This window comes from Rousettus aegyptiacus, unplaced genomic scaffold (genome assembly GCF_014176215.1).
Source record: "Rousettus aegyptiacus isolate mRouAeg1 unplaced genomic scaffold, mRouAeg1.p scaffold_m13_p_8, whole genome shotgun sequence".
Taxonomy (NCBI): Eukaryota; Metazoa; Chordata; class Mammalia; order Chiroptera; family Pteropodidae; genus Rousettus; species Rousettus aegyptiacus.
The window spans coordinates 100,579,277-100,595,994 of NW_023416311.1; the positions used below are offsets into that span (position 1 = coordinate 100,579,277).

Consider the following 16,718-nt stretch of genomic DNA (forward strand, 5'->3'; position numbering starts at 1 on the left):
GTGTTGGTATGCTTTGGGTTGCTGTACTTTTCAAACACCTTGAAATTGCATAACTACTCATCTAAGTAAATTTGTAGTGTTGGTTCTTACATGAAAAAATATCCTAATATTCAAAGTAGCATCTTTATTGAAAAAGGTCATTTATTAATCTATATTATTTGTTTCCATTTGAATGTCTTCTACATTTTGTGGGACATTTGTCTCATAGATCTAATCCTATAAAGTCCAGTATATTAACTTAAATAAAGCTATTAAATTAAGGTGAAACAAACTTAAAAATTAATATTCTGACTTAACACATGCTCTATGTCAAGTGCTTGATAGCTGTATGTGGTATGAGTGATTGCTATTTTGGTCAGTGTAGATGTAGAATATTCCATTAGCGCAGAAACTTCTAGTGGATTGTGCTACTCTAATTCTTCTTTTGATAATTTGGGAAAGGTACTAATTTTATTGCAACATTACTTATTTAGTCATATTTTCCCAAGTGATAAATTTGTATCCTTAATTATGAATAGGTATGGAAATGCATTTAAACAGAGTTTTAGCCATTTATCATCTTAAGTGTACACACAGTTTGCATAGGATGAGCATGGTGCCTGCTTTAGTGTCTGAAGTAGTAGAAGCTACGTGAACGTTTATGCAAATAAATAACCTGATTTAGTTATTTGGGAAGTTATAAGAGGTTTGCCACAACTTAGCCATTTCCCACTTTCCAGATTCCTTTGCCCTCATTCCCAAAAGTTACATTAACCATTTCATATGAATCAGAATCTTGTAATGTGCTAAAATGAAAGACTTTGGGGAATAAAATTCCATTTAATGCCTCTATGTTTGTTTAGTAAATTAAAAGCTTTAAAAAGTTGAGAGTAGTCCTCAGTCATCCCACCCTAACAAGCCTAATCCCATCTGATCTCGGAAGCTAAGCAGAGTCAGGCCTGCTTAGTACTTAGATGGGAGACCACCAAGGAAGACTAGGTGCTGTAGGCATAAAAAAGAAAAGAAAGAATTGTAAACTGACAAAGTCTTTACACTTACAATCTGTGAGGTCAACCAAGGGTTGCCTCACCTAAAAAAAAAAGTTAGGAATAGTAGAAGTTACTAGAGGTGACTTCATTTTCTTGCATCTGGATAAGCTGGTGAGGAATATAGTGGATCCTTGGAGGCTCTTTTTCTAATAAATATCTTCATGGCTATACACATTTATGCATAAATCATAGCCCTGAAGTGTCTGTTGAGCTTTCAGGGAGTGTAGTGTATGAGCATTTTTTGCTTTTGACCCCAGCCATTCTTTTTTTTTTCTGGGAACTATGCATAGGAACAATTTATCTCTTTTGAACTATAATTGAATTTGTATGTATGTATGTATGTATGTGTGTATTATATATCTATCTAGATATCAAAATAAGACAGAGAAAAGAGAGAAAGATGATGGATGCTATATAAATCAATAAAGATTTATATGGTGAATCAATAAAAATTTATGAGAGTTATTTTCATTAGGGCAATGACTCCCAAGTGATAATTCCAGATAAGTGCCAGTTTATACCCAAATTTTTATGTTTCTTTGTGTTTTAAAAGATTTATCTGTCTTCTAAAATTATCTTTTTGGTATATCATGTTGTTAAATACCCTTAATTTTGTAAATGATTATGCCAGTTGTAAGTAGTAAAAGGCAAAATAAAACAGGTACCAATCCCCAAATAATTTATAGAAACGTTATGGATAAAGTATAGTGATCTGAGCATATGTGTTTATGTGAAAGGAAGTTAAAGTTATACAGGGTCCGTGTGGTAATTTTTTGACTAAATTACCATATACCATGATCTTTCCATGCCTCAAAAGCATTCTGATTTACTTATTTACATGGTGAATTGTTAATTTCACAGATGGACTCTCAAAAGTTATTTTTAAACTCCAAATTTTTAAAAGCACTTTATTAAGTATCAAAATTTTAACCACAATATACCCAATGCACGAGAGCAATTTAGAAAGAATTTTAAAACAAGATGAAGATTCCTAAAGTTTTGAAAAACTCTATGAAAACACAATTTTTATTTTTACTCATTGGGTTAAATAAACTTAAGGACAAAAGCAGATATACGTACTTTGTATCTCTTTTTCTCCTAATTTAATTTATTTATGAAAATTAATTTCTCACAAACGTAGCTATGCTGAAAGTTTTCTAATGCAAGGGTTTTAAAATTATTTCAGATTTTGTTTCTAGTAAACATTTTCATACTTAGGTTAGAAAGCACTTATTTCATCTAATTTAAAATGCAAGCAAGTACATTTTAATTTTATTTTGCTCGTTAGTGAGAATGTTCAATGCTGGTAAACTTTTGAGTTATGCAGATATTGATTTGGAATTAACCCAGACTCTATAATTGTACCTTCCATTATTAAGTATAAATGTTTAGATATTTATTTATAAATAGTATGTATAAATAATTGGGCCACTAATATAAACTCTCAAAGTGTCATTTCTGTCAATTTTGCATGTTTCATTGAGTACAATTATTAACCCGGTGTGTAAAATTCCTTTTGAAACTGATGACTGACTTCGAGTTTCATCTCGACTTTATTTCAGATCATTCAAATAGTCAGTGCTGCAGACAGAGATCTCTCACCCGCTGGGCAACAGTTCTCCTTCAGATTATCACCTGAAGCTGCCATCAAGCCAAATTTTACAGTTCGTGACTTCAGAAGTAAGTTTCACCACATAAGAATTTACCTCTTCTCATGTAACTTCGTAAAACAACACACAGGTAGAAATCAATGCTTATTCTAAAGGCACCCAAGTACATAAAATATTGAAATTCATATATGAGAAATGCAAAACTCTATAGTTAGTAGTAAATAAATATTTAAATAAATAATTATAAATTATTATATTACAAATATTTAATCTATATAGACTATCTGACGAAGCAAATTACTTTTATTTAGAATGTGAACAATCTCTGAATGTCATTAAAAAAAAAGGCTATCTGGGATATAGAATGGTTTCCCTGTTTTAAATATAACATTTGTTCCATATGCACTCGTAGGTTCTTAGTAACTGTTTTATTTGAATGACACATGATACAGCACAGGTTAAAAATATAGTCTTCATAAATAACGACATTTTCTTATTTTTTTATGGCAAAATAACATATATACATACACTATATATAATAATATCACATTTTTTTATATGGTCATATCTCAATAATAATAGATTGAAAATAAACAATGTCAGTTTCTCTGACTTCTTTTTCTATTATTCCTTTTCTCCCAGATTTCAAACTGTACTCTTTGCCTGTTCTTTTTCCTCAAACTCAAGTATTCAGCTGTCAGTTGCTGAAGATACCATGTTAATTCAACTAATTCCCGGTTTTGCATGCCCACTATCACAAGTAGCTGGCACCACTAGTTTTCATTGGAAATATTGTAACAGATATTTGGCATTTTGATGTTTTGTTTCTCAATTTAATAGTGTTCTCTCTGTAATAAAAATTACTCTTCCATCTTATCATGTAGTTTTCCCATCTTGGTGCTTCTTTTGAAATTTAATATAGAGAAGCTGCCTAATATTTAGTTGAAAGTGGTGTCTTCAAATAGACAAATAAAATATTACTTAAATAGTAAAAATTTTATGACTTTTTTACCTGATTTCAAAGTATGTATCACATATGGCTGTAATAAACTGAATATTAACATATTTCTAAAAATAAAAAAAATATTTCTAGGAGTTATTTTAATAAACATAAAAATAAAGTAATGTTATGAATAAAACAAAATTTTACTTCTATATGTAGAACAAATGTGTGTAAAATGATGCTTTCAATAGGAATATTAATTGCATTTATATAAAATTAATAATAATTATTGCCTTCTATTATTCTAAGTAAATATTGCTATTATTGATTTTATCAAAACTAAAATGCATTACTTTTATAATTAAAGTGGTGATTAATATAATTCATGATGTTGAAAATTTAATGAATCTTGACATTAACAATCTGTATTTTCCTTTCCATGTTTCTTACGTGATGTACAAAAGTTAAAGTGTATAAATATAGATACAGATTTGGAGAAAAAATTAAGTTTTAATCTGAAATAGTTAATATTTGTTGTATTTTAAAATATAGGTTCTTAAGTAAGATTGTTTGCAAATTCATACTTTATAATAATTTGTACTAGCATGTAAAAAAATATTCAGAGGCATTTTTTTTCTCAATGAGATTTTGATGTCAGAAAAAATGAGTAAACACACGTACCTCTTGTTTTGTAAGCCATTCTACATCCTTTCTGAATAATATATTTAAGTCTTACATCAGAGAAGATTATGTTTCTTCTTTCCCTATGGATTATTTTGATTACATTTGATTACATTTTGACAGCCTTCATAATGATAAAAAAAAAAAGAATTAAAATATAGATGTATTTTACTGATTCAAGAAGAGCTTCCTACTGTTTAATAGATACCAAACTTTCTGATTTGAAGTGAAGCTTATAGTAACCATTTGAAAATAAATGTCATGTTTTGTAGACAACACAGCTGGAATTGAAACCAGAAGAAATGGATACAGCCGCAGACAGCAAGAATTGTATTTTCTTCCTGTTGTAATAGAAGATAGCAGCTATCCTGTCCAGAGTAGCACAAACACAATGACTATTCGAGTTTGTAGATGTGACTCTGATGGTACCATCCTGTCTTGTAATGTGGAAGCAATTTTTCTACCTGTAGGACTCAGCACGGGAGCTTTGATTGCAATCTTACTGTGCATTGTTATACTCCTAGGTTGGTTTCAATATTAATCATTTCCTGTCTGTCTGTCTGTCTGTTATCTATCATCTATCTATCTATCTATCTATCTATCTATCTATCTATCTATCATCATAGTCTCTATGCTTATCCCTCTCCTCAATTAACAATGTAAATCAATATTTCTTCACTGAGCTGCTATATTTGGATAGAAGAAAGATTGTCTATATTAAATTATATTTTTACTAAAGTTAATTTTCTGTTTCATACCTTATGGATATTACCATTAGGCATAATAAATAACATCAAAAATATGAAAGTATCTTTAAACCTAAGGGGATTTTCAAGTAATAATTTGTGAAACTTTCTGCAACGAGATTTTCTATAATAAATATCTTACTTACAGCAGTGACTTCTCAATTCATTTTGCATCCTAGTAATTATTGCTGCCTAAGGTATTCTATAACATTTTTAAATATACTATATGAACAGCATTTCCCAAATTTCAGTTTAATAAATAAAGTAATAAAAGAGAAAAGACAGAGAAGAAATGCAAAATAAAGGGAAGAAATAGACAATAAAGGGATCTCTAATTTTTTTTCTGTTTAAATTGGTAGCCAGAAGCAATTTTTATTTCCCTTTTTCCACATCTCCTTACATCTAAATCCTAACCATTTCCACTAGAACAGAACAGACCACACTTAAATAGCTAGAAGCAACTACAAATGAAAAGGAATGAAATATATTCTGTAGTATCTCTGTGTGAATAAATACATACCTACTTTATATAGGTTTCCCTCTTTTATTAACTCTGTTCAGCTGACTCCATTTCACTTATTAATTCACTGTCAGAATCACAAAAATAAACAGAATTTTTTTTTTAATTTTCTGGTCATTTTTTAAAAGTTCAAATGGTAACAGATACACACTTGGACACTATGGAATAAGTTTATATATGCATGTTTATTATTTAATCAAAAAATTCTGACAAATGTAGATACTCCCCTTTATTTCTAAGATAGAAAATAAAATTTTTAATAATTTACTAGGTTGTAAGGGGGGAATTAAGTTTTATACAATAGCTTGTGAAGAACATTTTCTGAGTCATAAGCTTGTGTTGGCTTAGAGGGTAAAATTCTTGTCCATTTGCATGATATAGATATTAATTCCACACCAAGTGGCCTTGGTGTGTAGAAGAATGCATTTTTTTATATAATTATAAATTATAGTAAATTTTATCTGGCACCTCTTTTTGCTGGTGATATAAACCTTAAAAGGGCAGATTCGAAATGACATTCTCAAATCTGAAATTGAACATGATCAGTTAGGTGTTTGACTTCAAGCCAACCATTCCTCTTTTCTTTCTAAGCTATCTGAGTCCTAGAATATTTACATATCAACATAGCATAACTTGGCATATTCTGGATATTCGCCTTTGGTCACTGGTCCTGTTAGACTGTAGCAATTAATCTTGCTCAGGTCGACCTCATCATGCACTGACATCTGCCACTTATTCATCCAAATATTTACTGAGTGTCCACATTGCACCTGTTCTAGTAGTGCCAATTTGTTGGTATGTAGCTCTTTGTCTTGCCACGGTGTCTGCTTAAAAGTTCATCTATTGTTTGACCTCCTTAGCCAATCTCAGACTCCTTTCTTAACCATTTTTATATCCTTCCTGGGGTGAGAGAAAGTACGAGAAACTTGTGGTGCTTGGATAACTTTTAGGTGGCCCTCAAGCACATCAAATGAGTCTCTTTCTCAGTCATGGCAATTCTAACACCATTTTATATGCATGGCTTCTCTATGACATTTGCAGTATCTCATGTACTCCCAGGGTAAATAAGCAATAGTCTCTTTAGTTCTGAACTTTGCCTAAACCCTGGGAGGATTGCAGAGTGATATACATCTCTCCAAGGCCCGCTGTATAGAGCTCTACCTATATCTCCTCCCTGTTTTTAATTTGCCAACTCTATTTTGAAAAAAGAGGGAATAAATAGGCTTTCATCACCATGCAGTGTCCTCTACTTTCTAATTCTATGGCAGCAGTCTTCCAGACTCTGCTGTGGTAAATCAAACACATTTTGTCTTTGAACCTATTGCCATTGCTATGAAGGAGAGGGGGTATTATGACGAGTAAAATTGAGCACCGACTTCATAGTTTGAATCTGTGTCTGTTCATTTGACAAAAAATAGACGCTATCAATTTAATGATAGCTGTGAGTCAATTAAAAACAAAGATAATCAATAATAAGAGTATATAAATTAACTATTTCAAAATATCATCATACTTCATTAATGTAACCTAAATGTTTGGCATTTGTTTCAGAAATGTCTCAATATGGCAAGATAAAGAGTATAAATGATTAAAAGTCTTAGTTGATATGATTAGTAAAACTAAGGCCCTTACATTCTATATTCTTTCTTTTCTTTTTTTTCTTATGTTGCTCTTAAAAGTGATTGTCACATGAAGATTTGTGTTTATTTTATTAGAAACATTACAGTTGAGAAATCTTGGTATGAATAATACCTAAGTGTTACTTATGGGCAATAATAATATTTGAATGACATATTGACACAATATATCAATGTTATACAGCTCTATGTATGCTTAGAAAAACATTATTATTTCTTTAAGCTGTGTAACACACTTTTTACCAGAACCAAAATATTTAAATATAATACATGTTAAATATGAGGCTCCAACTGTTTGATTTTGTGGATAATTTAGCTATCATTTCTTCTTAGTTAAAAATTTAAAATGAACTTAAATATAGACAATTAAAAAATGTAAACATAGTTATGATCCTTACTGATTACAATATGTTTACTTTGAAAATAATAGGATGGCATTAAAGAAACTCAGCCAGCCCTGATCAATTTCATTTTTTTGCGAAGAGATGAACTTACGTATTCTTAAATTGCAATTTTTGTCTCGTTCTAGCCATAGTTGTGCTGTATGTAGCTCTGCGAAGGCAGAAGAAGAAAGACACCCTGATGACCTCTAAAGAGGACGTCAGGGACAACGTTATCCACTACGACGATGAAGGAGGTGGAGAGGAGGACACGCAGGCTTTCGACATTGGTGCTCTGAGAAATCCAAAAGTGATTGAAGATAACAAAATTCGCAGGGATATAAAACCAGACTCTCTCTGTTTACCTCGGCAGAGACCACCGGTGGAAGATAACACAGACATAAGGGATTTTATTAACCAAAGGCTGCAGGAAAATGATGTGGACCCAGCCGCCCCGCCGTACGATTCGTTGGCCACATATGCCTATGAAGGGAACGGGTCAGTAGCAGACTCCCTGAGCTCCATAGACTCTCTCGCCACGGAAGCGGACCAGGACTACGACTATCTGACAGACTGGGGACCTCGCTTCAAAGTCTTGGCAGACATGTTTGGCGAAGAAGAGAGTTACAACCCTGATAAAGTCACTTAGGGGAGAAGCAAAGACTACAACACAATGAACAGGAGAAACGGAAGACAAAGAAACACAAGCAGAAATCACACACACACACACACACACACACACACACACACACACACACACCCTCCCTCCTTCCCACAGGCTTTATAGGACAAGGTTCCTTTGACTATCTGGTTTCTAGCAAGTCGCTATATTTATCATATTGTCAGTTTTGGTTTATTCTGCCAACACAAGATAAATCCTGATATATGTACTTGCTTGGTTTTGTTTTGTTATTTTGGAAATATACTGAGACAAGCTCAGGCCTATTAAATACAATTTACTGACATGACAACCTAGAACGAAGATAGCTATGTGGCATCACGGTGGAAGAGTGTTAGATTTTTCTTAATTCCACTAAAGTGCCTATTGAAACTCTTATCATTTAAAGTGGTGTACAGTACACTCTGCTGTGATGGCACTAAAGGATTCAGAGACACAGAGGACATAAAACAAAGACACCGTCTTTATGTCCAGGAGCAATAGCAATGTGCTGACTTCTAATTCCCTTTGAGGAAAAAAGAAGAATACTTTCTGAACTCCATCTTCTTATAACTCATTTTTTTTTTCTTTTTTAAACTGTATGCCAAAACACATTTGTTTTTCCTACCCTTTCAGAAAACTGAAATAAATGCGATAATAACAAATTCAATATGTAAGTCTTGAATTTTAAAAGCAATGTTTGATCTTATCTTTGGTTCATATGAAAGGTATTCATTAATATGTTGCTTTTTTTCAAAAAAATAAAATTTTAAAAAAAGGAAAAAATTTTAAATTCCTCTTTATAAAGAGAGGCCTCAGGGCTGAAATTCTACATTAAAATAAATATTGGTTTTGTTTTAATACTGTGCTGGTGTGTGGAAGGTTGGTTTTAACAAGTGACGAGATCATTGAAGTCTTCACTCATAAATAAAATTTTAAGTTGTCTATGATGAAACTTTTTTTTTTTGGAAAAAAAAGTCATTAATTTAAACATGGTAAAAAAAAATTCATTATCTAGCTTCTCAGAGTTTCTTAATATCTGGTGATTGTTTAGTGACCAAAGAAAATAAAGTACATATCCAATAATACTGGATGGGTTTATAGCATGTCTAAAAATTAGGGGTCATACATTACTGAACAAATAACAGTTCAAGAACTTCAAAAATTGAAACCAATGAATAACTCCTAAAATGAACACAAACGCAAAATCAGGCAGTTAATTTAGATATTTTATTAATATGATTTCAACAGTGTCATCATATTGGAGTTCAGAGTTGCTTCATTATACTGTCATTTACAATAATTCTAATATAAATTATTCATACACATCCTCTGCAAAGAACTTTTACTTTTCAATTTGATGCAGATTTCTAAGTAATATTAGATTTTAAAGCATAGAGGTAAACTACCTTCATGTACATTACTTTCAAGTCAAGTATATGCTGTATAGAAATATACTTAATGAAACAGATAACTATAAAGTACTAGCGTATTGTCTTAATATTATAAGTTAAAATTAGATGTAGGAAAAAAGTTGCTTATAGATCCATTCTGATCCATCCATAATAGCTGAGTATATTTATGAAATATTTATTAGTATATTTGCAAGGCTGTGAAAGTAAAAAATTTGCACATAAAAAAATGAGTAGAAATATGGATAATATAGACAACTATGTTCAGTCCTATTCTTTATTAAATACTTCAAAAATATATACCTAATAATTATGGTGTGGCAATTTGGCCATTTATATCTGCATTTCCCACTCCTTTCTTGGTGTCTAACCCCCTCCTTGCTGTCTCTGTCAGGGACAATTGTTGAACTTGTATTTGTCCTCCCACCACCTCAGTGTTACCTTTGTGTTGCCCCATAATATACTTTGGGAAATATTTATGCAATTTTTTTTTAAAATGCTGCTGATGTCTTAACTGCACTGGAGAAAAGGCAACTCCTGGGTTTTCTCTAGCAATGTGATCTGCTCTGCAACAATCCATGACCCTTTCCAGAAGGTTAATATGCAAGACCATTCTAGGCTAATTCTTTTCAGGAATCATCACCTTTTGCATCTTGCTAGAGAATTTAACTACCGTTGCATACAGTCGTATAACCAAAAAAATGGTGGCATGAAGAAAACCTTGGAGGGGCGAGTCGTTTTAAACCAAAAAACTGAGATACTAAGCAAAAACATAAAATTGGTAAGTCTTATTTTCACCCAATAATAAGCCTTTTTTCAGTACCTCCATCTTTTTATTTTTGCTATACCACCGAATTAGTTTGCTTAGGCCACCATAGCAAAATGCCACACGCAGAGTTGCTTAAACAGTAGAACTTTATTTCCTGACAGTTCCGGAGGGGAGAAGTCCAAGATTAAGGTGTCAACAGAGCTGGTTTCTCCCAACTGCTCTCATTGGCTTGTACATGGCCATCTTTTCTTTGCATCTTTACATGGTATTCCTGTGCTAATTCCTCTTCTTTTAAGAATACCAGTCATACCAAGCCTACTTACATAACCCCTTTTTTACTTTAATTAACTCTTAAAAAGTCCTATCTCTAAATACTGTCGCTTCTGAGGTACTGGTGGTTAGGACTTCTAAATGTGAATTTTAGGGGGACATGTTTCAACCCATAACAACCACATGGATGTTAATAGCAGTTTTTAAAAGTATTTGTTTTACAACAAACAAGCAAACAATTAAACATGTGTAAAAATAAAACAAGCAAAACACAACCTTGAATGGAAATAATTTCTGGCACAATGAGAAACCAATGAAGTGATATGGTGAGAAGAGGTCTTTTGTTGTTCATCACTGAGAAGTATTGTGGGATATCTTTTACATTATAGAAAGAACAAAATCTAATATTTCAATATTTGCAATGTCTCGGAATTTTTTTTTATTTTTAATAACACAGTCACTGCTTTTCATTCAGGCATTATACAGTATAAAAATATTTAGAATTTACATGGAGAATTTTGAGCATTAATAATAATTGTACCATAAACTATTTATTATATTGCATGTTTACTTTCACAGAAATATATATGTATGTATTATATGTAACACGTGTATGTTACATATATATTTTATAAATGTAACCTTTAATCATGCTCAAAGAAGTGTTCAGTCAACACATAAGAATGTAACAGTGTGATGTACTAGAAATAATCTAAAATTTCTTTTGCACCAAATTCTATCACTCACTAGAAATGTCATCTGGGGCAAGCACCTCAGTCCCCCTGTTCTATTCTCTCGGGTAAAATTACTTGGTGCTTTTGGTATTATCCAAGTTTCCTCTAAAATTTCTTGACTCTTAAATTCTAGTTAATTTAATATTAATTACATAAAGTTATAATCATAAAGATTTTTAAAACATAATATAACAAAAATATTTCAAGTACCGATTTAATTAATTATACATTATCACTCAGCACGTATCACATCAGGAGAGCCAGACAACTATCTCTTAAGTAACAACTGTCAAAATACTTCAGCAAGATCAAATGATAGAAACGTGCATATGAAGAGCAAGAAAATGAAGTGTTAAAATAACTAGAACTCAAATTTTAAGCCAAAGAGAAAAAAAAAAAGTGACAAGAAGAAAAGATTAGATGAGATGTCATTCCTTGTCTTAAAGAGGAGATTATATAAGAATTCTTTTAAAAAGTTTCAGTAATTATTATATTACAATGAGAATTTCCAAAAGCAGATGTGAATATGCCGGCATTCAATTTGAAGTGGGCCCCAAACTACGTCTGAAAGAATTAACAAAATGTCTGTAAATAACATCAGTTTGCTTTAAAAAAAAAAAAAAAAAAAGTGGCAGGGAGATAATCTTATAAATCTCTTTTGCTTCCTCATCTAATATATAGTTTATCTAGGTACACAGTGCTCACTTAAAATTATTTTTTCCTTAATATTTTAAAACTTTTTATCATATTCTAGCATCCAACCCAGCTGGTGAAATGGAATGATGTGTATATCACTCCTTCCTTTAGATCTGATATAATTTTTTTCATGATATTCAATTTTTTTTCATTTTCTTGGTGTTATGAAATTTCACATTAATGCATGAAGTTGAGTTTTTTATCATTTTTGGGGTTAGACATTCAGGGGCTCCATTTAATATGGAACCTCGGTTTCTTCAGTTTGGGGAGACTTTGTATTTAATCTTTGATGGGTTCCTATCTGTTTTCCTTTTCTATTTAATCCTTATGGAATTTTTAATATTTGGTTTTTGAATGTCATGATTTTAAGAGTTAATTGTATTATATTTAGCTATCATTTTCCATCTCTTATCCTATTTTGATGATTACCTTTTCATCTTTGTCCTCCAGTTCTAATAATTTACTTTATAGTAATTTTTTTTTTAATTTCAGGAATATTGCTGTGTTATTTTGCTCTATTTTTCTTATTATTTTACTCTTTTCTTCTTTATGTATTTATATTTATTTATTTTTTATTATGCCGACATTGGTTAATGAAATCTAATAAGTTTCAGCTATATACTTTAACGATAAGGCGCATATATATATTTATACACTGTGTTCACCACCCATAGTTAGATTTCTTTCTGTCACTACATATTCGATCCCTCTCACCCCTTGGCCCTCCCCCCATCTGGTTACTCTTGTTTTCTGATGATTCGTTTCTTTACTCTCTCTGATGATGTTCATTGAAGCACTTAAAAATATTTTTTGCTAGAATTCTTTTCTCTGAATCCTGTGTTTCAAACACACTATATGAAAAGAGAGGTAAAAATGATTATTTTAATTTATGCCATTTCAATTCATGTTTCTTTTCAGTCCTCTGTCGTATTTGATATGTCAAATCCTGATACATTCCAGGATTGTGGTGAGAACACAAGTTCTTTACCATGCTGCAACACTGTTCTCTAGTCTGCAATTTTATGCCCGATTTCATTCATCATGGTTTCATTAGCCTCCAATAATTTATCTCAAGTGTTTGTCTGCTAATGGACAGTGTGTCATTATCATTATTGTTGTGGGAGTGTACACACACACAAAAAAATCCATACATATACAATATGTATAATATAGAAATAAACATTATTTAGATATTGTATTTGCATATTACATTGTACATACATATTATTTATGAATATTACTTCCTTATCATTAAGTTTCATCATCATTGTAACTTTATCTTAGCATAATAGGGATTTGCCGTACAAATATAAACAGTCACAATGACCCAAAATCTGAAAAAGAAAAGTGATCATTTTTTCTCCTATACCATTGTTATATACACACACATATATGTAATTAAATGTTTGATAATTTTAGTTTGCAATAAGCTTGGAGTGCTACTTAATTCCTTTATTCAAGTTCCTTCTGTTTCTTAGTGTAATAGATTTGCACAGCAGTCAGATTCATTGAATATCTAAAAGGTTTTAAACTTTATTAGGCATTTAATTGCATTTTGATCTTATTGCCCCATTTTAATTTTAAAGAAATAAAAGGTAAGAATGTCCAAAGAACTTGTACCAAACCAAAAAATCATAAACTAATAGGTAGAAGAGTTTAATTAAATCTAATGTTAACTTCAATTCTGAGGCTGTTTTTTTAACTTCAATGCTGTTCTATGTTGCATTGCAATGACAAGTGTAATTAACATGAACTTCTAGGACTTCTGGGTCATATTACCAAATGACATTGCACTTCCTTATAAAGAAGAAAGAACGTGGACTTCACTGATTCTGATATCAATAACTAACCCAAGAACCAAGATTTCCTGCATTACAGATAAAAATTCTATTATACAATTGAAAATATTGATCTCTATATTACCAAGAATCAATGTATTTGAAACTTTATCAGTTCGCACCTCCTTTGAACATCTACATTATTTATTTATATATACTATCCCGGCCTTAACTCTCCTAAACTTTTCAATCCAATTACACCTATTTTTCCTTCTTTTCAACTTCCCATGGGTACAGCTATACCTTAGCCCTTATTATCACTTATAATTGCAATTTCTAAATCCAATTTACTTATCTTATGCCTCTCTCAATCCATCATTCACTGCATATGGCATTTAGCATAATTGAAAATTCTAATATGTTGTCACTGAAAATTATCTGAGACAATCAGCAATTCTTCCTCTCTCCTCTTGTTTCACCAACATTTTTTAAATGCGATAACAATAATAAAATAACTACTAATCACTGAACATACACTTAGCCCAAAATTATGCTACAAACATTTAGAGTTTACAGTAACTTAATGAGTTATTATATTATTATCTTTATTTTACACATGACTAAACTAGGCTTAGCCATGTGACTTGTCTATTTAGACACCTTTAGCAAGTGGCAGAGACAGGACCCTAATACAGTCATGATATGCACACTCCGGCCCTTTATTCATGAGATACAGTATACTGCTTTTCCACTTCATTCACTTGTAACTGATCATTAAACAGACTGAAATTTGGGTCTTTGCTCCAACTATGCTCTCTGGAGTTCATTAGGAATTTCATAATTAAATAACCCCAAAGATCCTTCTTTTCACCTTTCTGCAATATCCATAGAATTTGGCACACCTTCATATCTAATCTTCAGATTTCTTTTTCCATTCCTTGATTCACTTATTTTTCTTTCTCTTTTAATGCTTTGGACAGGCCTCAGAGCTTACATATCATTGACATTTGAAGATATCTTTTATAAGTGATTTTAATCTTTGTATAAATAATATTTAAAAATTCTTAATTTTATAATTTATGCGCTTCTCTTTTTGCAAGATAAGGAAATTTTAGTTGTATATATTTGCTACTTTCTGTATACATATACCTGGTTAATCCCTTGGCTTCAAATTTACTAGATCCAAGTCTGGATCTTCCTCTTTCAGAATTTAGTACTTTTGTTGTTACTTAAACTCTGAACCTGAGTCCTGCCATGTGTGTGCTCTATCTAGATAGAAATGGACAGACGTATATGTAGGTAAATAGATGATGATAAATGATAGATGATAAATAGAAAGATAGATGATAGATGATAGATAGATAGATAGATAGATAGATAGATAGATAGATAGATAGATAAATGATAGATGGTAGATAGATAGAGAGAGATAGATGATAGATGATAGATAGATGATAGATAGATAGATAGATAGATAGATAGATAGATAGATAGATATAGATAGATAGATAGAATAATTTGCTCTATTATGTCAATCTATATCCCCAGAAATATTCATGATTTTCATTTCCAGGACTGTTATCCACTTCCTGGTACATTCTCTATTTCATTGTTATTTTATTATTAAAGTACTTTTAAAAAATAAGCTTTTAAAGTTACTGACAGTACATAAAGTTTCCATCTATTCTATACCCAGTTTCCCAATCCTCAATACTAATATATCTTATATAGTATGGTGCATCTGTCACAATTAATAAGCCAATCTTTAAACCTTTTTTAGTAATTTAAGTGCACATTTTATTTAGGTTTAACTTAGTTTTACCTAATATACTTTTTAAGTTCCAGACTTAGTTTCTCAGACTTTATTTTTGTTTGTAATGACTGATAGTTTTGAGAACTACTGGTTAAATATTTTGTAAAATGTTCTTCAATTGATATTTGTCTAATATTTTTTCTCTTAAGATTAGATTATTTATATGGGTTTTAGGATGGTAAAGTGCCACTCTCATCACATAACATCAATGGAACATACTATCACAATAATGTGTTATTATTGATGTTAACCTTGATTATCTGGCTGAGGTCATTTGCCACATTTCTTCACTGTAAATTATTTGTTTTCCCCTAATCTCATAATTTACTTCTTGGAAGAAGGTCACTCTATAGTGCCTGCTCTTAAGAGTTAAGCTCCATCTCTCAAGGGCAGAATATCTGCCCTTTATTCTCCACTAATTTATTTGGTCTTTTATTTTCTTGAATCAGGACTCATATTTATTTGACATTTTTGTTCATAAACCAATACTGCTTTATTTAGAAAGTGATTTTAGTTGGTGCCTGTGATTTTTACGTATCCCCATTGCTGCTTAGTTTTAGTGTCTTTGTTACTGTGTCGAGCACTTTCTTACTTTCTGCCATTACAAGCTCCAGGCTCAACTTGTGCATTTCCTGCTCCACTTGTAGAATCTGTCATTTTTTGTGAAGTCCTTGCTACTTTCTATTGAAAAATTGTATTACAGACAAAGATCTGGATGTTAAGTGTGTTCCTTGCTTACTGAGGCTCTTGTGTTTGTAGATTCTTTCAGATGACAGAGCAAGAATTTAGAAGTTTTTATATCAACCTTTGCATATACAAATATACATATAAATGCTTCTCTGTATAATCACCTGTACCTTTTTTATTACAGTTCTACATTAAAATTCTTAGTACCTTTATTAAACTAGAAATTAGTTCATAGTGATGTCTCGAATTCTAATGCATTACCACCTGGATCACTATATATAGCATTTTCTCTCACTTACATGTAAACTTTTACTCCAAAACTGAGAAATCTGCTTCTCAATATCTCCTATTCATTT

The 16,718-nt window shown here is 31.3% G+C and overlaps 1 protein-coding gene across 7 annotated transcripts in view; it reads left to right on the forward strand.

Moving 5' to 3' along the window:
• Positions 1-11,993, forward strand: part of CDH12 (cadherin 12) — an 812,943-nt gene extending 800,950 nt beyond the window's left edge. For all 7 annotated transcript variants that reach the window (XM_016137287.2, XM_016137288.2, XM_016137285.2 and 4 more), the window contains 3 exons: positions 2,591-2,708; positions 4,535-4,786; positions 7,695-11,993. In XM_016137287.2, coding sequence (XP_015992773.2) covers positions 2,591-2,708; positions 4,535-4,786; positions 7,695-8,194 — 870 coding nt within the window. In that variant the 3' untranslated portion in view covers positions 8,195-11,993. The remainder of the gene's footprint in view (positions 1-2,590; positions 2,709-4,534; positions 4,787-7,694) is intronic.
• The last annotated feature ends 4,725 nt before the right edge of the window (positions 11,994-16,718 follow it).